At 45.5% G+C, this 20,584-nt stretch overlaps 6 protein-coding genes across 6 annotated transcripts; 3 read left to right on the forward strand and 3 right to left on the reverse strand.

The window, feature by feature from the left end:
• Positions 1–418: 418 nt before the first annotated feature.
• TrAFT101_011399 (uncharacterized protein) lies at positions 419–2,267 on the forward strand (the record flags this gene model as incomplete). Its single annotated transcript, XM_024898610.2, has 4 exons — positions 419–464; positions 519–1,294; positions 1,354–1,630; positions 2,233–2,267. 4 exons carry the CDS (start codon positions 419–421, stop codon positions 2,265–2,267), a joined length of 1,134 nt encoding a protein of 377 aa, XP_024754993.2.
• Positions 2,268–3,987: 1,720 nt separating this feature from the next.
• On the reverse strand, positions 3,988–5,171 carry TrAFT101_011400 (uncharacterized protein; the record flags this gene model as incomplete). The annotated part of the gene is made up of 2 exons (XM_024911114.2): positions 3,988–4,902; positions 4,974–5,171. The coding sequence occupies 2 exons, from the start codon at positions 5,169–5,171 to the stop codon at positions 4,141–4,143; spliced, it is 960 nt and encodes a 319-aa protein (XP_024754995.2). The 3' UTR covers positions 3,988–4,140.
• A 1,839-nt stretch (positions 5,172–7,010) lies between these two features.
• On the forward strand, positions 7,011–7,493 carry TrAFT101_011401 (uncharacterized protein; the record flags this gene model as incomplete). Its single annotated transcript, XM_024901478.1, has 2 exons — positions 7,011–7,078; positions 7,139–7,493. The coding sequence occupies 2 exons, from the start codon at positions 7,011–7,013 to the stop codon at positions 7,491–7,493; spliced, it is 423 nt and encodes a 140-aa protein (XP_024754996.1).
• A 765-nt stretch (positions 7,494–8,258) lies between these two features.
• TrAFT101_011402 (uncharacterized protein) lies at positions 8,259–9,569 on the reverse strand. The gene has a single exon (XM_024909115.2). The coding sequence runs from the start codon at positions 9,386–9,388 to the stop codon at positions 8,336–8,338; it is 1,053 nt and encodes a 350-aa protein (XP_024754997.1). The 5' UTR covers positions 9,389–9,569; the 3' UTR covers positions 8,259–8,335.
• Positions 9,570–11,002: 1,433 nt separating this feature from the next.
• On the reverse strand, positions 11,003–16,082 carry TrAFT101_011403 (uncharacterized protein). Its single transcript, XM_024902886.2, has 4 exons — positions 15,560–16,082; positions 14,847–15,481; positions 12,833–14,797; positions 11,003–12,784 (listed from the first exon to the last, which is right to left on the reverse strand). Exons 1-4 carry the CDS (start codon positions 15,645–15,647, stop codon positions 11,024–11,026), a joined length of 4,449 nt encoding a protein of 1,482 aa, XP_024754998.2. The 5' UTR covers positions 15,648–16,082; the 3' UTR covers positions 11,003–11,023.
• A 2,487-nt stretch (positions 16,083–18,569) lies between these two features.
• TrAFT101_011404 (uncharacterized protein) lies at positions 18,570–20,503 on the forward strand (the record flags this gene model as incomplete). The annotated part of the gene is made up of 5 exons (XM_024902176.2): positions 18,570–18,975; positions 19,036–19,277; positions 19,324–19,450; positions 19,503–20,140; positions 20,194–20,503. 5 exons carry the CDS (start codon positions 18,570–18,572, stop codon positions 20,482–20,484), a joined length of 1,704 nt encoding a protein of 567 aa, XP_024754999.2. The 3' UTR covers positions 20,485–20,503.
• Between the last annotated feature and the right edge of the window lie 81 nt (positions 20,504–20,584).

Below are 20,584 nucleotides of genomic sequence, written 5' to 3' on the forward strand. Positions count from 1 at the left end.
GTGGCTGGATTCATCCCCAGCGAGGCCGCTATATTTCCGGCTCGGAAAGACGGCTCCGGAACCGAGCATAGAGAACTATATATAGACTCATAGGTCTCTGTTGTAAATAGGCCCTTTTTTACTGATCGTTATGCCTGATATTTGCCCCGAGATAACTGCTGCTATTTGTGACCTGTATGATAGCTGCCATCGGTGCTATGGCGAGGTGTGGTTAGTGGTGCGTAACAACTACTGCCGCTGGGGATTTTTGCATGCCGAATAGAAAGGATTTCCAGTATTTATTCTATACAATGGAGGTTTGGACGTCTCCGGTCACATACTCCGTGGGTTGTCTTATAAGTCGAGATTATCTCCCTCTTTACGTCTCATATCACCCACCTCCATTTGTAACTTCGAGTTCACGTAAACTTCTTTCAATATGAAACCGTCAAAAGATATAACCGCGGCTACTGCCGTTGCATTGAGTGAGTTTTCAACGCTGGGCCTTTCGCGGGCTAGTCTGCTAACAAAGCCTCCAGATGCCGTCACAGCCTTAGCCGCCACTGCTTCATTCTGCGCCACAACAAACGTCTGCTTCCAATGGGGCGTACCAGACGCCTCCGCAAAGGCCGGCTCTGGCAATGTTTACTTCCAGCTCAAAGCTCCCACCTCTGAGCAATGGGTCGGCCTCGGCATCGGCAGCTCCATGCCCGACTCCAAAATGTTCATCATGTACCAGGATGGCAAGGGAAACGTCACGCTGAGCACGCGACCCGGCGCGAACCATGTTATGCCAATCTACAAGCCGAGAAACGATGTCACGCTCTTGAGCGGCTCTGGAGTAGTGGACGGCAATATGGTTGCCAATGTCAGGTGCGGCGGCTGCACAGATATTGATTTGGCGGGCTCGACGGACTGGATTGCGGCTTGGAAGTCCGGTTCGGCGCTAGATGAGACGAGCCCTTCGGCAGTGCTCATACAGCATGACGATACGAGCCAGTTCAGCGTCAACATGTCTACTGCTAGCATCAGCTCCGACTCTAACCCTTTCGTGGGAACTGCTTCGAGCTCCAACTCCGGTGGCACCCCTGGCGCTGTCACCGTTATCGGATCTAGCGACTCCTCAACCCAGACCCTCGGTTGCGCCCACGGAATCATAATGTCCATTGTATTCATCTGCCTCTACCCCGTTGGTGCTGTTATCATGCTGCTAATAGGAAAGTGGTACCTTCACGCTGCTTGGCAAATGATCGCTTTCTTGGGCATGTGGGCAGGATTTGGCCTCGGTGTTACCGCCGCTAAACGTCTCGATATTGTAAGTGAGGACCTCAGTCTACATGAATACTCCATGTAGCTAACCGTCTGACTCTCTAGTTTTTTGACCAGACCCACACTCGAATGGGCACCATTATCGTAGTCCTTCTTGCCCTCCAGCCTATCTTTGGATGGCTTCACCACGGTTACTATGTTAAGAACCAGTCTCGCGGCGCTATTAGCTACGTCCACATCTGGTATGGTCGCACCCTGTTGATTATTGGCACCATCAATGGCGGTTTGGGTCTGCAGCTTGCCAACCAGTCAAAAGGCTTCATTATTGCATACTCCGTCGTTGCTGGAGTTATCATCCTTATATACCTTGCCTCTATTGCCAGTAGGGCAATCAAGTCAAGGAGCAAACAACCACAGCATTTCGAGTTTTCATGACGCTGAACTTGAGATCAAAATCTGTGTCGCTTTTCCTATTGTTGAACCATAAAATATTTTTATGTGCTTGCCTTTTTGGCGTCAAGAATTCCAGCCAACTTGTTGAGCAAGATTGTTGAGTAAGGAGAAAGACATTATTGGATTAGCACTCTAGAAAAAAAGGAAAAAAAAAAAAAAAATAGTACAGTAATGTGATCTATTATAGACAACAGGTATATGCCTGAGATATTGGTTCTGAAAATGGATCTCCGGGACTCTAAAAAAGCAGATCCTGATCCTCAATAAAGAACTTGGTGGGATCCCGAATTTTCCCAATCTATCGTCACATGTGCTTGTTTTAAAACAGATCCAGCTTATAACTGAATTTATCAAATTAATGATGATTTAGGTTATGAAAACACAGAATAGATTAAATTTATTCACATTCATATATCTGTATTGAGACAGAGTTGATTTAAGGATTCTATCGACCATGCTCTACTGCTAAATCTTCCTTTCCTCCTCGTTTTATATCAGCCTCTAACAAATACACCCAAACTTCGGTAATAGCAACAGAGGAATGGTTCAAGCACCCTAACACTTGATATGCCACCTCTTGTTGTCTTGCGCCATCATATATGGCCAACAACATTCTTGGGTACGTATGGCTCTTCCAAGAACTTAATTTCGTCTGCTGTCAACTCCTTCCCGCGTAGGTCGCAAGCTTCCTCAAGCCTCAGCAGCGAGTTCAAGCCGACAATTGGCACCGCACCCTTGCTGCAAAGCCAGGAGAGAGAGACCTGACTCATCTTCCAATCTTTCTTCACAGCCAATTCCTCTACTCGACGGATAATATCCTCATCTGCCTTAGTAAGGCTGTTGCCGGTTGGTGAAGGCGCTTGTGCTCTCGTGGACGCCGCGTCTCCAAGTGGTCTCGCCAACTTACCACCGAAATTGGGCGACCATGGCATGATTCCCACGCCTGTTTCATTGCAGTACCGGTTCATCTCTCGCTCTTCTTCGCGGTAACATAAATTATAGTAGTTTTGCATGCTGATAAACTTGGTCCAACCGTTCTGCTCAGCCACGGACTGCATGCGCGCAAATTGCGTTGCCCACATCGAGGAGGCGCCAATGTATCTAATTTTACCGGACGCAACTAGATCGTGTAAAGCACGCATCGTCTCTTCGATTGGAGTAGAGGGGTCGAATCGGTGCACCATGAAGAGATCGATGTAATCGGTTCCGAGGCGTTGAAGGGATGCATCGACAGCCTTGAATATGGCAGTTCGGGAGAGACCTACTCCAAAATACAGTTAGTTTCATGTAATCTAGACCGATCACCCATTATTGAGCTAAAATATTGGATAATTCCATGCCTGATCGATTGACATAATCCTTCATCTGCGACATCTCTCGTTGCCATGGACCAGCAAAAATGTCTGGTTGATCAGGTACGGCGATGAAGCATTTCGTCAGGATGACGACTCTCTCGCGTGGAATATTGTGCTGCTTCAGTGCCTTTCCGATAATTTCCTCGCTGATGCCATTCGAGTACATATCTGCAGTATCCCATGTGTTTAAACCTCGATCATAGGCAGCCTTGAGCATCTCGATAGAGTCATCTTCGTCGAGCACCCACGGCAGCCATTGAGATGAGCCAAAAGACATGGCACCGAGAATAGGCACAGAGACACGGAGACCTGATCTGCCGAGTCTCACGTACTCGACCTGACTGTCGTCAAGGCTCTTCTGGAGTGCTGGAGGTAGCGAGGGAGCCATTGGTTCTGCGCGTACGAATCGATACCACCGAGTCTAGGTGTTCGAACAACTGAGATTTTTTTAAGGGTATATACTTTCAACAGGGTGGTGACTTCACAACAAACTCTAGCTGTAAAGGAATACGGCTTTTGTTCATATAAAAGCCTTAGCAATAGTCGTTTGGTCTAGCCCTTATATACACATTCTGCTCAAGTATGTCCTCAAATTTAGAGATTTTAGCATCCGATAACTCCGCCACAAATGTTTTCAATTTGTACCACGCAGAAAACTAATTCAACAATAGAGTTAGCCGGCCGTAGTCCATCATCGCTTCCAGTCCTCCTTGATTTCGCTCATGGCAGTATTTCTTCACTCAACTGTTGCTGCCAACAGGCGAGCTGACAAACACAAAAATATGGGGACCTCGCGCGTTTATCAAAAATGGGTTTAGCTCTCATACAAGGGCAAGCCTAGTGAATTCGCAGAGGAATCGAGAAGGTTGTGCTAATACCCTGCAAGACCGTGAAGATACCCTGCACCTGGGCTGAACCCAAACATCGAATCGTGGCACTTCACCAGCCTTGTGTGGAAATATTAAAAAACTATAACCTGTTTATTTCCTACATGGATACTTACGAGCACACAGAGTTAAGATAACGGCACACATCTTCAGCTTAAACCCGATACTTCCGCCATCTCCATTACTTAGAGTAAAGGTCAGATATTGTACTCCCCTTTATCACTGACGGATTCAAGCTGCGTGTGTCCCAACGAGCGAGCAACGGCCTTCAAGACGCCCTTCAGCCGTGTCTTCTCTAGAGGCTGAACAGCATCAACGCTCACGGCTACAGTTAAGGGCCATGCTAGCAATGCAGCTACGCTTGGGTGAGGCATATCAAGTAACATGGCAGCCTTAGCACCTCTAGGAGTGTTTTGGCGAGTGACCGAAAACTCTGCACCACAGCAAAGGTCCACAGCAAGATTATTAATGTTATTCTGGCACCTCTGCGTATCCATATCGAGAAAAGCGTCGTCAAAAAGGAACTGGAGTGCGCAGAGAGCCCGTTTCTGAATGCTATTTGCGATCAACCGAAGAGCGCGGTATCGATTCCATATTGACGCATGGCCAACGGATGGGTAACTATGCGAGGGGATATCCACACAAGCATCAGTCACGCTCGAGCTCGGCTGTAAGTGTGTCCAGCTGACGTGGAAATTCCAGTTTTGTGGAAGTCCTAGAGCCCACAAAGCGAGATCATAATCCAGAGTATATGATTCCATAGCAATTGACTTAACTCTATCAATGACTTCTGGTTCTGTTGCATCCATATCTCTCAGGGAAGGCATTGACTTATTCCTCAAGATCAAGGCACGGACCATGAGCGAGTCCAGTTCCAACTCAGGTCCCTCTTCGCCCCAGCTGCAGCCATCTTCTAGCCAGGTTGGCAAAGCTGCTCCTCGAAGGATGACGATACGAAGCTTTATGGACCGCATGTCAGCATAGAGCACGCAGACTACAATCCATGGCGTTAATTGGCAGGTCTACTTACGCATTTCTGTCGAATCGCCCTATCCAGCTCTGTACTTGCTGCAAAGCCTCTCTCGCGACGTACACTGAGAAGGCTGGCTGCGCCTTTTTCATGGCAGATGTTGTTCCAGAAACGGGAGCCGACAGCGTCACGAGGTAACGACTTTGTAGATTCTCTCGAGAAATACATGACATTCTCATAGCTGCCCATCAGCATCATGGCCAGCATCACTTGATAAATTATATCACCTGATAACCTCATCATGGTCATCCGGATCTCCTCCACAGCCTTTGCATATACTCTTTCGGCAACGCTAAAGGCTTGTCTCACGCCTCTATTTCGCCCGATTACGGCATGCGAATAAGCCGTCAGCGCAAGACGAAGACAGGAGGTCGGCGCTGCTAACTCCCAGTGATGTAGCACGTGTGAACTGTAATCATAGCAAGCATCCCCTAGTATGTGTCTTTCCATAGAAACGCTATCTGCGTAATAATAGAGTGCGTGCATCTCCAGTGGCAGCGACAGCGCTGGCTGAATTTTCCTGTCGGTTTCTGCTGGTGAGAAACTTGAACCTGAGCCTGAGCCAGTACGCACTGCAGCTGGGTTACTACTTGATTTGGATGGACGTCGCTGACGGCCCATAGCAAATACGTTTTCACTTCTAAAATGCAAACCTGTCTGCTCGTCCGAGTCCCAAGTGCATCTCCTATTGCCGATCCTACATCTTCGACACAGAGGTCTCATACAGTCACACTGTAGTTTGTGTCATAATTACCAATAATTAGTTTTTACATGGTGGAAAAGAGGAAATGATTTCAGCTCATTAATCAATTACCTTGACTCTGCGTTTTCGGCAGGTTTGGCAGCCAGGGCTTGGGAAGACCATTGCACTTAGTTCAAAAAGACATGATTCGGCCACTGGTTAAAAATCCAGATAATCAGAGACAGTGAAGCATGAACATTGAGATGCAGTAGGCAGTCGCAACATGATTTGGTGCCAATGCCTGGAGTGGATTCCATTTAACAAGGACATACCGGCGTTAAGGAGATTAGGCGGCATGACTGTTCATTCACACTAGTCGAGACCAAGAAGCGGGTATTATTCTACTACTGCCTAACAAAAGCCCCCACTAAAGTGCTAAGTAATCAAAAATCAACAAGCGTTGGATAAGAGACTAGCTCAAAGACGAGGCTGCAACTACCTGGCAAGAAGACGCAGCCAGTTTATTAAAAGTTCTAAACCTGCATTACCGCTGATGCGATGGAGGCTGTGTTATGGTCTTCTTTACACTAAACTTATACACCTAGATGTAATAGCGGTATGTTGACCTTTTATTGGTTGCGATAAACACTCACTTTTGGCATGATGAATCTTCAACGATCTAAAGTTGTATGTATCCAAGAAGAAACTACAGCAACTGGTTAGAATAGCCAAGAATATACAACACTCACAACTTATACGAAGCATAAACGAGACATCAATATATCTATCATCCACTAAATGTGAACAATTTGTTTTATTACGAGAAGCATTAGCGTAGTAGAGATGTCGCATGGATCTCTCATATTATGGTGTTCTTTGACAATTGTCCCAAACATGCCAAAAAAAAAAAAAAAATATTGGTCTTAATTTACTGCATATTATGTCTTTTTGAACGCCTGCAAGACGCGGAATGAAGACGCATACGATCATTCGTAATTGGTGGATTTACGTGTCATATTTTCGCTTGTCTCACGCTCATAAACAATTGGCGGATGTGCCTGCCGCTATTTTAGCTTCCCGCTTCATGGAGCCATCGCTCTCCTCCATAAGAGCCAATTTTGTTTTGTCTGTTGCGGTGTGCGCAAAAGTCATGAAACTTATGCACGAAAAGAGGACTAGGCGTATCCGCTCGACGAGACTCTGTAATATCGCTCTCGTTCACGAGGTTCTAAATATAGGAATAGTTACAGCTGCACTAGGGAGCACAGCAAGTTATATAAAGGCTATCCGAATACCGCTTCCATAACTTCAATACGGAGCGACTCCATCTTAATCCTCTTCATCAATCCTCTATAATGTTCCAACCCAGTGCTGTTCTCCTAGCGGCACTCGCTCTTGTTGTTCCCAGTGCTATAGCTGGCGAGTATGTTTTGACTAATAGTAAATAACTTGTTATGTGGCTAATAGCGCTGTTTATCTATAGAGGCGTGCATCTCGCTAATTGTGGCCCTGATGTTTTCTCGGCTTCTACTAGTGTCATCGCCTACTACCCAGATGACTCGCAGTCAAATTCGGCACCATTTTCCCAAAACATAGCCTTTGCTACCAACCCAGCAAGTTTAGTTACCTGGGAGGGTAACTCTTATACCGCTAGCTTCGCAACTGGGAACACCTTCACGACCCACATTCAAGCTGGAAGCTTCGGCTTCGGCCAGTATGCAGGAACTGGCAATAACCAACAGCGACAGTTTGCTTGCTTCAGGGATAATGACAGACAGCTCTGGAGATCAACGCCTGCCTATGCTTGTTTTAGCATTTACTATTGTCTTGATGCTTAATAAACCCAAACAATAATTCTCCGATAGTTATATACAAATATTATTGTCCTTCATCCATGTCAAGCGATCCTTTCCTTTTGTAGAATTCCGATTGAGCCTTACATAGCAACAATGCTTTCTAGTTAAAACACTAGCCTAATTTAAGTAATAGTCAGGATTGACTATCACATGAATTCGAACATTCAAATGGACCCTAAAACATTACGTAAAGTCCAGTTAGCATGCACATAACAAGGGGAACCTTTATACACCTAAATAGACAATATTGCGCTATAGCCATATCGCCATCTAATGCAGCAGTCCCGGGTAAGAGGATACCTATCAAATCTCTGAAAATGTCAGTGAAGATGCATTCAGCCAATGTGTTCTTGTGGAAAAGATACCAATCAGCCTATTGCAGATTAATATGCAATTAGTAATCTCTCCAAAGAGATAGTGTATGAACTAGGATTGTTGGGGATCGGACTCTTTGCCAACCGTTCTATTTATATGAGAGATGGGATGATCTATCAGATATGGCGTGGGCGCTCTGTTGCACATTTGCATGGCCAATGGAGAAAAAAAAGTGTTAGATGTCATTTTATACTTTAGCAATCAATTAAGTCAATTGTGGATTCTGCCGAGCCATATATATTTATGATCCGCAATTAACCTCTTGAAGGATTAGCTATGGAATAGAAGCCATGTCACCTACGTACTCTTACTAGGCCTTTTCATACGTAAATAGAGATGTGTTACAAGACGCAGTGTGAAAAACTTAGGTGTAATTGGAGAAGACTATTGCAAAGTATTGATATTCAAGTTTACGCAAACTCTAGAATGGTTTAGTTTAGTTACACTCCTCAAGCCTTAGCAACCTCAATCCACTGGTTCACCAAACTCTTAACTTGCTGATCAAACCCGGCAAGTTTGATACCAAAAGTCTCCTCAGTCTTCTTAGCATCAACGCGAATAGTAATGGTTGGCTGCTTTCCAGTCGTCTTGACGAGTCCCTGTGCGATTGCCTCCGGATAATTCTCCTTCAGAACATTGATGCCATGTTCCCACACCATACCATTAACCCCATCTGCTGCAGCCACGAATGCCTGGTTGCCAGGGACCTTGGGATCGAGAGCCAATACGTGAATCTGAGCAACGTCGTCAACCAGAACCGCATTGCTGTTTGATGGAATATCGGACTGGCCACCTCGGAGGAAACCCAGCAGAACTGAGTTTGTAGAGCTGGACTCAAAGTCTTGAACCTTAGTGGCCAGCTCATCAGCACCAAAGATCCATCCAGGAACGATGCTGACCAGGTCGAAACTTGGCTTCTTTTCCTTGACCCAAGTCTCAGAATCATTCAGAGCAGCCGCTTTACTGGCGCTGTAGGCTTGAAACTCAAAACCATAGGGGCCTTGGTCTAAAGGAATTCGGTGCTCGGCGTCGAAAGTCTTGTCGTCCCCCTGACCAAGATAGTAATGGAAAGGAGTGATAGCGACAAGAGAGCTGGTAATCACGATGCGCTTAATAGTACCGGCCTTTTGGCTGCTTTCAAGAAGCCCGATGGTCGATCGGCGAGCAGCCTGAACGAAGAACTCGTCATATTGCTCGGGCGTAGGAGCGGCTTCGCCGCCAAAGCTGGGGATTGGAGAAGCACAATGAATCACATACGTTGCTCCCTTGACTGCCTCGTCGAAAGCACCTGGAGCTTCCATATCCTTAACGACAACGAACGAGAGCTTCTCTTCGCGAAGGTTCAAAGCCTTGATAGACGGCGAGTTGAGAACCTTGTTGGCCCTGTTGATGGATCGGACTACAAGTCGGACATTGTATCCAGCGGCAAGGGCAATGGTCAGGACTTTGAATCCTAGGAAACCAGTGGCTCCTGTAAGGACAAGAAGATCGGTGGCAGCCATTGTATATAGTAAATAATCTAAAAAGATCAAGAATAATTTTTTAGGGAGTTAAGATGAAGTTCTGTTGTAGATGAAGTGCTTTGTGGATTATATTAGTGTGTTGAGCGATTTCTTTCCGTTCATGGCAGGTGCGTGCCCAGTATTTATTAATTTCTATTCACACACATCTTTCATGGCTAGGATTTGAAATGCTGTCGAAGAGAATCTGGAGAATCTACCCTCAAATTAGTCAGCCTTGGAGATTAATCAAAATGATTCCATGCGTAGTATAGTTAATTTTACATTTGTCAGGCTCATTCTAAATCGTATTCTTCAACCAAATAGCATTAGCATTTCGACTCGAAGGCAGCATACGAAGTGCTGTGATGGCATTTGTGGCGCGAAGGATCAGTGGATCAATCCCAAGAATTGCCCGATTGAGCAAACGGCTTGCATGGCAGCTAAAATTGCGCCTAGCTGCCGTTCGCTACTAAACCAAGTGCCATGGCTCTAAGGGCAGAAGGAATTGTTTCGGACTAGCGGCAATGTCACAATCCCGTTAAGCAGAGATGGTGTTCGCTACAGTGAAAGGCGGAATTAGCGTCGCCCTTTAAGTTAAATAAATAAGTAACGGGTGCCGCAAAAGTGGCTCCTTACTATCCATTGTACAGCCAGGTACTGGCGCCGCGAGGCCTAACAGCGGGAGGGACCGCGCTGCTGCCGTCATTGCTCTCTCTCTTCTCCCCCATCACCTATTGATTTGAGCATTTATTGTTCTGAGCATATTTAATACTTAGCTTCCTCTTTGCATTTATACTTTTATGTTTGAAACCCCCAATAAGTACATTCAGGTACAAGGTTATACTTCTTTAGCTGCTAAAAAGCCTAAAATGGTCGAATGCCTCAAGCATTTGTCAAGGTGTTCCGTCCTAACATAGGTACTTCTTAGTAACTGTACTGTGTGAGCGAAGAGACCTACTGCTGGCGATACTTACCATCTATACTAAGGTACATTTATACATACAGTAGGGGAGGGTTTAGTAGCTTAGTTGCCTCACAGCTTTTCTGGGAAGTCTGGCACACCTCACTCAAATGACGAGTTTACCCCGACGAGTTAGAACAAAGCTTTACCATAGCGACATGGCACCATACCTACACGACCGACCCTATTGTTGCTACTTATTATCACGTCCTTTCCCGCATTCATGTGCATGTATATCACTTCTTTAAGAGAAACTGGCCGCTCCTGTATTAGCTTCGGTTACTCATCACCACATTAAAGTAGCTGTAATCTAACAGTGACCTCCGAGTGGGCCTTAAAATGGCACCTTTACCTAGCATAGACTTACTACCCTCGTAATTATCAACGTATCAGACTGGAATATAAGACATTCAGTAGCAAGTTAGTATAGTTTAGTATAATATAAAATTACAGCTGCCCCCAGGCCCCGTTAAGTGGCATAGTTATTAAAGAATTAAATAATTAATCTTTTATAGTATACTTTCATTTTTTATATATTTAGCAAGCTTAGAAATTGAATCGCAAGAAAATCACTCTTCCTGACTCAAGTCCAAAGGCAAGAATATTACCATGTATAGCTACATGTATGGTCCTATAATCTATAGGAAGCCAGAGTAAATACTTTCCATCCTTAGTTATCCACTCGTCAGTAATAAACACAGTATTGTCTGAGGGTTATATGGCGTTTGTATATCTGAGTGGGAGGAAATTCTTATATATCCATAACTTGTTTCAAGAAATTGACCATCTGGCGAGAATGCAATTGCTGAAACCCTCCTATGGCCCTCGAGCATCTGCTGAAGCGCTCCTGTTGCAGAATCACATAGCCATACTGTCCCATCAATTAATGCCAATGCTAGCGTCTTGCTGTCTGGCGAGAATGCAATTGCTGAAACCCACTTATGGCCCTCGAGCGTCTGCTGGAGCGCTCCTGTTATAGCATCCCATAGCCGTACTGTCCCGTCACTTAATGCCAATGCTAGCGTCTTGCCATCTGGCGAGAATGCAATTGCTGAAACCCACTCATAGCCCTTAAGCGCCTGCTGGAGCGCTCCTGTTATAGCATCCCATAGCCGTACTGTCCTATCAAATGATGCTGATGCTAGCGTCTTGCCGTCTGGTGAGAACGTAATTGCTGAAACCCAATGGCTATGGCCCTCGAGTGTCTGCTGGAGCGCTCCTGTTGCAGAATCCCATAGCTGTACTGTCCCGTTTTTTAATGCTGATGCTAATATCTTGCCATCTGGCGAGAATACAATTACTCTACCCCACCTGTTATAGCCCTCGAGCGTCTGCTGAAGCGCTCCTATTGTGATATCCCATAGCCGTACTGTCCAGTCATTTGATGCCGATGCTAGCGTCTTGCCGTCTGGCGAGAATGCAACTGCTCTTACCGCCTCGCTATGGCCCTCAAGCGTCTGCTGAAGCGCTCCTATTGTGATATCCCATAGCCGTACTGTCCAGTCATCTGATGCCGATGCTAGTGTCTTGCCATCTGGCGAGAATGCAATTGCTCTAATCGCCTGGCTATGGCCCTCGAGCGTCTGCTGGAGCGCTCTTGTTACAGCATCCCATAGCCATACTGTCCCGTCATTTGATGCTGATGCTAGCGTCTTGCCGTCTGGCGAGAATGTAATCGCCCAAACCGGCCCGTTATGGCCCTCAAGCGTCTGCTGAAGCGCTCTTATTACGGCATCCCAAAGCCGTACTGTCCCGTCATTTGATGCTGATGCTAGTGTCTTGCCGTCTGGCGAGAATGTAACTGCTATTACCGCCTGGCTATGGCCCTCAAGCGTCTGCTGGAGCGCTCCTGTTACAGCATCCCATAGCCGTACTGTCCCGTCATCTGATGCTGATGCTAGCGTCTTGCCGTCTGGCGAGAATGTAATTGCATTAACCTCGTCGCTATGGCCCTTAAGTGTTAGCTGGAGCGCTCCTGTTGCAGCATCCCATAGCTGTACCATTCCGTTAATTAATGCTGATGCTAGTATTTTGCCGTCTGGCGAGAATGTAATTGCTAAAACCGGCCCGTTATGGCCCTTAAGCGTCTGCTGAAGCGTTCCTATTGCGGCATCCCATAGCCGTACTGTCCAGTCATTTGATGCCGATGCTAGCGTCTTGCCGTCTGGCGAGAATGCAACTGCTGTTACCACCTCGCTATGGCCCTCAAGCGTCTGTAAATGCACGTCGCGATCTTTTATGCCATGAATATCTTTAATAAATAGTAGTCTCTCCTTCCATTGCTGTTTTTTTACCTCACTTAATCTTGGGCTAAACACAAGCGCCGAGCCATATGCTTGCAAGGGTGCCCGATCTATAATTGACCCATAACTAAGTATAAACGTCTCTGTGTCTTTAAGGAATCTACTAAGCCGAGGACTTATACTAGATTGTAACTGGTAGCGCTTAGCATTTGTATTTAGTTATAGCCTTAGAGCACATACCTCTTGCAGAAGTTTCCTTATTGAACGTACGCTGTCTGGGAGCCTTCCAAGGAGAGACAGACTCTCCAGCCAGTGGAGGATATGGTCCTTCAAAAATGACCATACTACCTCGTCATCTTCTAGTTCATTCCTAGGTTTGGAGGCGTCGCAGAGATGGTCGGCCCAGAAAAGGCAGGAGTATCTCATTGGAGCCAACGGGTCTGGATCAGGTGGTTGTGCATCCTTTGGTCTGAACCCGAAGTCTGGAAGGCTATAGATATTTTTCTGCAGTTTTGATATAGCCGCGATTGACCGCTTGTAGATGTCCGTATGCCCTTGGGCAACCCCACCTGACCGAAGCTTCGAGTCATAATTCTTGGTTAGGTAGTCCTTCGCTGACTGGTGAATTAAATAGGCTGTTCCTCCATTAATTGTTAAAAATGAACCACATTCCTCGATAATTGTCTGCAGGTGAACTTTAGTTGGCAAACCTGCAAGCACGGAAAGTTCAGGAAGAGAGAGTGGGCGATAAGCTAGAGAAGAAGCTACCAAGATATCCTTGCAATATTGCTTATCGCTAAGCTTCTCAATTCTGATCATCATATGATCATACAACTCCGATAAGCCAGCGGGTATCCCTTCTATCGTCTCGATAGCATCCCACCCATGCACTCCGTCCAGTTGTTTGAATACAAGGGCTACCCATAAGAAAATATTCGCAGCTCGCTGACGGATCTCGCTCGAAATTTTGGCCAAAATATCCTCGGAGTATCCCCTTCTGTTTCTAAGGGCAGAAAGCTTGTGATTGATATATGCATTAACGGGATCTTCTAGACTTTGAGCATCGAGCTCGACTAGAGCTCCTGCAAGTATTGGATTATTGAGCTCTACCTCGGGGCGGCTAGTAACTAGCCATTTGACCTTCTTGCAGACTGAAATGGATGTCGAGATGAGCTGCATAAGGTTGTTTAAATCTTCGCTACATTCATCAAGAGCATCAATAATCAAATATGCACGCGATAAGCGAGAGTCTTTGAGCATGCCCTCGAACACATCACATAAAGCGAAATATGCGTTCGAGTCAGTGAAAAGAGAATGACCCGAGTATTTGTATTTCGCGTGTAAATGAGAAATGAGATGTGGTTGCTGAACAACCAGCATCCAGATCAGCGACCTTAATACAGCCGTGGCGCTGTTCCGGGCGTTGTCTGTTCCCTGACAGAAAAAATACGAGACATTTGGTGCAAGCGCAGCGGAGTGATTTATGAGTTCGCGGACTATACCGATTAAGAGCATTGTTTTTCCCGTACCAGCAGGACCCTTGATCCACAGCAGCTGACACGGAGGCAAGTCAGGTTCGTCATTAGCCCAATTGGTAAATGCTGCAAATTGTGTTGTGCCGAGAATCCACCTGAACGCGTCGTCAAGCAATTTATCCTTCTTATTCTCAATCCTCTCCATGTCATACGAGGGGTCCGCAACAAAGAGATCTCGGAGGCATTCTGTATCCTTGTCATCCATTCGCGCCTCCTTTTGCTGGGCGATGAATTTCTGGAGTTCGAGATGAATGTCGCCAAGTCGTGTCTCCATTTCTCGTCCAGAGTTGACAAGTTGGCGCAACGAGCTCTTCTCGTATTCCCTGTGATACTGGACCGACATTTGCTCAACAGTAGCTTCAGCTTTCTTAACACTCTCAAAGATACTATCCCAATCATCTAAGTTCGCCAGGCCGCGGAGAAAGACAGTACTTTGGTTCCGGTAGTAGGAGTTGGCACTGGTTATCTGATACAGGATAAGAGCTCTGTAAAGCGCGATAATCTCTTTCTCTAGTGTCTCCATGACTACTGCGAAAGACTGGTTTCCAGTCGCGATATTTTCCTTGTTGAGGAGATGTTCAGTCAGGGCACAGTACCAACTCATTCGCGAAGTAACATGAGCGATACCCGTAAGATTGGCTTTTGTTGCCTTTACTGGATTCAGGAGGATCTAGGCGGAAATTAGTTGATATAAGCAAGTGCGAAATATGACTACTCACTTGTAACCCCATGCAAACGCCAGCCCACGGAAGCGCAGCTTGTGGTATATTCTGGATCGCCGCATCAATCATTCCCTTAGCTGAAATAATAAACTGAGCGACGTCGCCCACTGTTGATAAGATCTTCGATGATGTGGCGGCCTTCTTCTGGCCTTCATTTACCAATTTCTTCATGTACTCTTGCCGCTTAATTGGGTCTTTCAGTTCAGTTGAGATGTCGTCTTCGGAAACGGATACACCAAAATCTTTCTCAGCCTTTAGAATTTTCGTGAGGGTCTTCGCATAAGATTTGGCAAGCTTCGCGGTGTCTTTGTTCCCCTCAAGGCTATCGTAAGCGGCATTCCAGAGTCTCTGGGATATGGATAGTCCTGGGGTCTGTTCCTCGGTGAATTCAGTTGCCAGTTGCCGTTCTGTTGACCCTGGGTTTGCTTCGGCGGAAGGTTCGGTGATATGTAGGATGATAGACGGAACATCTGTTTCTGTGGCACAGCTAAGAGTGGCATCCGGAACCACTTGGGCCGCGGTCGTAGTGAAGTGCGGCTCGGTGCTCGATAGACCAGTCGTGACCTCATTAACCGGCAAGCTTGTAGGGGGAATATGTAGCTCTGTTAAATCGGATGAAGCTTCCGTACCATCTATAATTCGCCTCTTGACTTAGCATGCTGGACATTTGATGGAGTTTCGAAGCTGTAACGCTATCGGTTAAAACCTACCTGTAGACGACGCCCTAGTCGGGACTGACGAGGTCGACACGCGACGATGTCGCAAAAACCCCAACACTTTCTCTCGGTGTTTTCCCATGACTTCTATGGAAACTATATATCTAGTGTAGATAGAATCGCGACAGCGGGGATGATGGTGAAGTAGAGTTGATGCCTGACCTAGACACAGATTTTACGAAGTGGAGGCAGAAGCTTAGGCAGCGGCAGCAGCGGCAGCAGCGGCTACAGCTGCAGCTGCAGCTGTCTCGCTTAGGTGCCAATAGAACCTCACAAACATCCGCGCGTGGAGCCATCGGAATATCGTTGAAGTCGTAGATAAGGAGCGCATGAATAGTACTACTACGCCGGCCAAGGCAGCGTGATTACTGTCATCGTTCTAGCCCATCGGTATTTCGTTCGTTGTCTGCGTATAGTGTGCTCGCCTTAACCGATAGTTATGACTATCCCATTAGTTAACAAGTCTTTCATGGCTATGCATGCGAAACACCAAATTGTTGATGTTGAGGGAAAGTAAGTTGCGGAGCCATTACAGTCAGTAGCGATAATCCTGTTCTGGCTGTGTTTATAAGTCAGACCAGTAGCTATTCGGCCATTGCATATAAATTTTATATGGTAAAAACAGTATGAATAGTAATTTATATACTAATAAATAAAACACTTTAAATCTTTAACCTTTTTATTATTTTATATAGTAACATGTATTATAAATATTAAATAATTTTTTAATTTTATTAATATATTTTATATTTTTACAGGTGGTTAAAGCTGTTAAGATTTATGTAAAAATTAGTAGTATATACTAACAGATATTTTAAATAGCTATTAATTAATAATTATAATAAAAAATTTTTTTTTATTTTTTATTAAAAATTTATATAAAAAATAAACTATTTATTAAAAAGGTTAGTTTTAAATCTTTTTTTATAATTAATTATAGATTTTAAAATAGCTAAGTTTGTGAGTAAAAGGTGGCCGACTAGCTACTGGTCTGACTTAGTATGAAACCGCCTCAAGCCAGAAGTATTCCTTCGGCCTTAGAAGTTAGGTGTCAACTGTCCTTGCCACGCGCCATGAAAGGTCCAATTAGGCTCCTGTTAAGGTATTGTTCCCTAAAGTACACACTTAGATTAGCCGTATTTGTTTTACGGGAGTACTAAATTCCGAAAGTCTCGCACCTAGCCACCAAATGTATACAGTGCATTACTTTTAAACCTGGGCCCTCTACATTATGAATGTGTACAACCAGTACTGGCCGCTGTTAGGCCCCGTAGCGCCAGTACCTGGCTGTACAATGGATAGCAAGGAGCCACATTTGCTGCACCGTTACTTATTTAATTAACTTAACAAAGGGCGACACTAATTCCGCCTTTCCCTGTATGCCTGTTAGTCTTGTTGCTACATAGTCCAAAGTAGCTCTTGGGGGGGGGGTGGGGTTCTTAGGAAGTGAGTCCTTCAAGGTGTCCAAATCCGCGGCTACTCTAATTACCCACTATGCCCGTATGTGTCTGGAGGACCATACTCCGTAGTATGTAGTATCACTCTATATAACAAATAGCACAGCATGAGAGTTGTAACCCGCTGGCTGTGGCTTGCTGGAGCAATTGGCCAAGAAACAGACAACAGCTGAGAATGTCACAAAATCTTCTCAAGTCGATATCAACTATATAGAATGCACTTAGCACTATTTTAAACACAAAAAACCCTTCGTTTGGTCAGAAGCGTATTCTTGAATTTTGGCCTTTTTTTTTTCTTTTTTTGGAGCGTCAGTCTCGAGGCTTCTCGCAAATTATCGGAGCTTTTCCAACGCTAACGATCTCGCCACCAATGTCCATCTTCGTTTTCATAACTAGGCCTACGTGCTACGACCGATTAGTATATTGGTACTAGGGTCATGCAGCTTTCTGTCGACGCTAGAACAATAGATGTAAATAGTTTCTAGCACCGAAAGATGCAATGGTTATCTGCGCTGCAGGGATCGCACTCGAAGCACACGGGAGCATGCAAGTGGTTCGCTATACCACGCGGGAGTGCTTTACAAAATGTAACAGATATTTTTCGGTCGGAAAAAATGTAATAGAAGAGACTGGCTCTGTTTCTGCTTCATCGACGCCTTTAAAAAGAAGAATCTTGGCACTGAGGCTCGGTTTGAGAGATGCTCCAAACCATACCTATTTCACGACTGTTGCCAAATCCCGGAGAATCCATGTCTCGGAGTCTAAAGTAGCCTTGCCATTACTGAATTTCATAAGCGACGCAAACCCATCTATAGGCTCCAGTTGAATTTTAGCGACCGGGCCAAGCCACTGGTTGCTGACAATACCCTAGTAAGGCGACCGGGCTGCGCTTGGTAATCCCGCTCTTCTTCTCTACGCTGCGGAGATATGCCATGATGTCATTCCAAACTGAACTGCTTACATGAAGGCGGGGCTGAGCATGGAAATTGGATGGGTTTCGCACGGTATCACTTTTAATTGAATAACCTACTGTTAGTACTTCAACCCCCAAGGCATATCGTGATTCTCCTTACTATAGGTATAATGTCTTCTAAGCCAGATCGAACCTCTTGTGTTTGAACTGTCTTCTCTAAACGCCAATATGAAAACTGGTTGAAGGGATTTGCCTCATCCGGAAACATAAATCATCCAGGCTCTCTTCATGCTGCACACAACAGAATTCCAGACAACCAGCTCCTGCCGGCCTTATTATCAGTTCTATCAAATAAAGGAGCTCTCTAATTAATTTTAGTGAACTCATTCATTCAAACAACGGGGAGAAGCAACGAGACGGGGAGATGCGGGGAATTAAACTCTCCTCGGGAGTTCAGTCCGCCACAGAGCGAGCTACGGATAACAACACACTAGAGCATTGTCCATATGACAGTTTTAATGTAAATATGCCATCTAATTCGAAATACCAAGTATAAAAATGTCAACATTAGCTCCTCGATTCCAAAGAATTAATGAATAATTGGGGCACGCTTCCCGTCCGGATTAAAGACTATATGTTGTTCACAGCTTACTACCTCTCCAGCCTTGTGGGGCAGGCTTTTGCCATTCCCGCTGCTTCTTTACCCACGGCTCATACTGTCAATGGGACGTACTCAGGGTTGAGCATACCGTCTTTCAACCAAGAAGTATTCTACGGCATTCCGTATGCCCAAGCGCCTGTTGGAGACCTTCGTCTCCGACGGTCTCTACCGTACAACCAATCTTGGTCTGGCGTACGAAATGCAACAGTCCGATCTGATTCTTGCCCAGGATATAACGGATTTCCGCTTGCTCTTGTTGGTGGTAGTCTTATCGATGGACTTACCTTGGGAGAAGATTGCTTAACAATTGATATCGTCCGACCAGCCAACATCAATGCTTCCGACAAATTACCCGTCTTCACATGGTTTTACGGGGGAGGTAAAACATATTCGCTGTTCTAGGTCTTTTCACTATATAACCAAACTGATTTGCCTGTAGGTTTCATCGCTGGTGGATCCGCTGATCCCAAATACAATTTATCATACATCGTCCGGAACTCAATGGATATGGATAAGCCCATTATAGGCACCATCATTAACTATCGAACAATGTGTTTTGGCTTCTTGGCATCGAAAGAAGTTCTTCATGCCAATGTTAGCAATCTTGGGCTCTTTGATCAGCGACGCGGCCTTAAATGGATCCAAGAGAATATCCAAAGCTTTGGCGGTAATCCGGACAAAGTAAGTACCCTCCACAAAAAGTTAACGTGTAATAACTTGTACCTAGGTGACAATCGCGGGAGAGAGCGCAGGTGGTTCAAGTACCGGTTATCACCTAATTGGCTTCAAAGGCGACAATGACGGACTGTTCCGTGGAGCGATAATGGAGAGCGCAAGTTTGTTAGGGGCTCCAAGTACGCCTGAAAGCCTTTGGATAGAATGCAGAAGATCTCACCAATTCTATAGTTAATAACCCTGAACAGCTGCAGAGAAGCTATCAAGGCATGTACGATAACATCACGACAACCGTGGGCTGTCACACCTTGAATGACAGCCTGGCGTGCCTAAGAACTGTCCCCTTTGAAACTTTACACCAGGCGTGTATTGGGTTTCGACAAACACCCATTATGGATGGCGAGTTCATTTCACAACTACCGTCACAATCTATTCAAAAAGGTGAAATCGCCGATGTGGCCATTATTATGGGCAGCAATACTGACGAAGGAACCGCGGTTTTCTTGGGCCCTCGTGCGAGCCCGTTGAACAACGACCAGGATGTATTCAAATACGTCCAGGCTCTTGGAAGTGGTCTTGATAATTCAACCGTAGAAACAGTTATGAATCTATATCCGGATGACCCAACTTGGGGTTGTCCCTTCGGGACTGGACCCGAACGGTTCGCAGATCAGGGATATCAGTACAAGCGCGGCGCTGCCATTGCTGGTGACTACTTTATACACTCAGGAAGAAGGTTCTATGCAAATTCGCATAGCATTCAAAGCCAAATGCCAATGTACACGTATAGATTCGATCAAGCACCTTGGAATATGAAGGAGCCCTCCATTATGATTATACCGCCAGTTTATGTAACGCACTACTCTGAGGTATTTGCTAACTGCAATAATTTCGGTGTTTCTTCGCTAATCACCAATCGCAGATCGTGTATGTGTTTGACAACCCTAATAACAACAGTAACTTCATTGGACCCTACCCAGGATATGCGAAGCTACAGTCCTTTGTGTCGCGCTCTTGGGTGTCATTTATCCATGATCTAGATCCCAATAACCATGGGCTTCAAGACCCGAATCTCCCAAAATGGCCAAAGTATAGTTCCAGTCACCCTCAAAACATTGTTTTCCGCGAAGGAGGAAGTTTCATTGAGAATGATGATTATCGGAAACAGAAGCTGGCGTTTTGGCCCACTATCTGGGCAGAATTACAGACCTGAAAGACATTATATTTCTGGCAGTCCGATATCTAACTCACTGCGACTTAGATTGTTTTGTGAGGGAAGGGTGTGACTGTTCATACACGTATCAATGTAAATA

Source organism: Trichoderma asperellum, chromosome 7, assembly GCF_020647865.1.
Source record: "Trichoderma asperellum chromosome 7, complete sequence".
In the NCBI taxonomy this organism is placed as follows: domain Eukaryota; kingdom Fungi; phylum Ascomycota; class Sordariomycetes; order Hypocreales; family Hypocreaceae; genus Trichoderma; species Trichoderma asperellum.

What these genes read in the sequence shown, in the direction of transcription:
- TrAFT101_011402 (XM_024909115.2), bottom strand. Translation starts at nt 9,388, where the DNA reads ATGGCTGCCACCGATCTTCTTGTCCTTACAGGAGCCACTGGTTTCCTA.
- TrAFT101_011403 (XM_024902886.2), bottom strand. Translation starts at nt 15,647, where the DNA reads ATGGGAAAACACCGAGAGAAAGTGTTGGGGTTTTTGCGACATCGTCGC. An exon ending in GACTAGGGCGTCGTCTACAG is followed by an intron (nt 15,482 to 15,559) that starts GTAGGTTTTAAC and finishes GGCGAATTATAG; the next exon opens with ATGGTACGGAAGCTTCATCC. An exon ending in TAAGGAAACTTCTGCAAGAG is followed by an intron (nt 12,785 to 12,832) that starts GTATGTGCTCTA and finishes AAGCGCTACCAG; the next exon opens with TTACAATCTAGTATAAGTCC.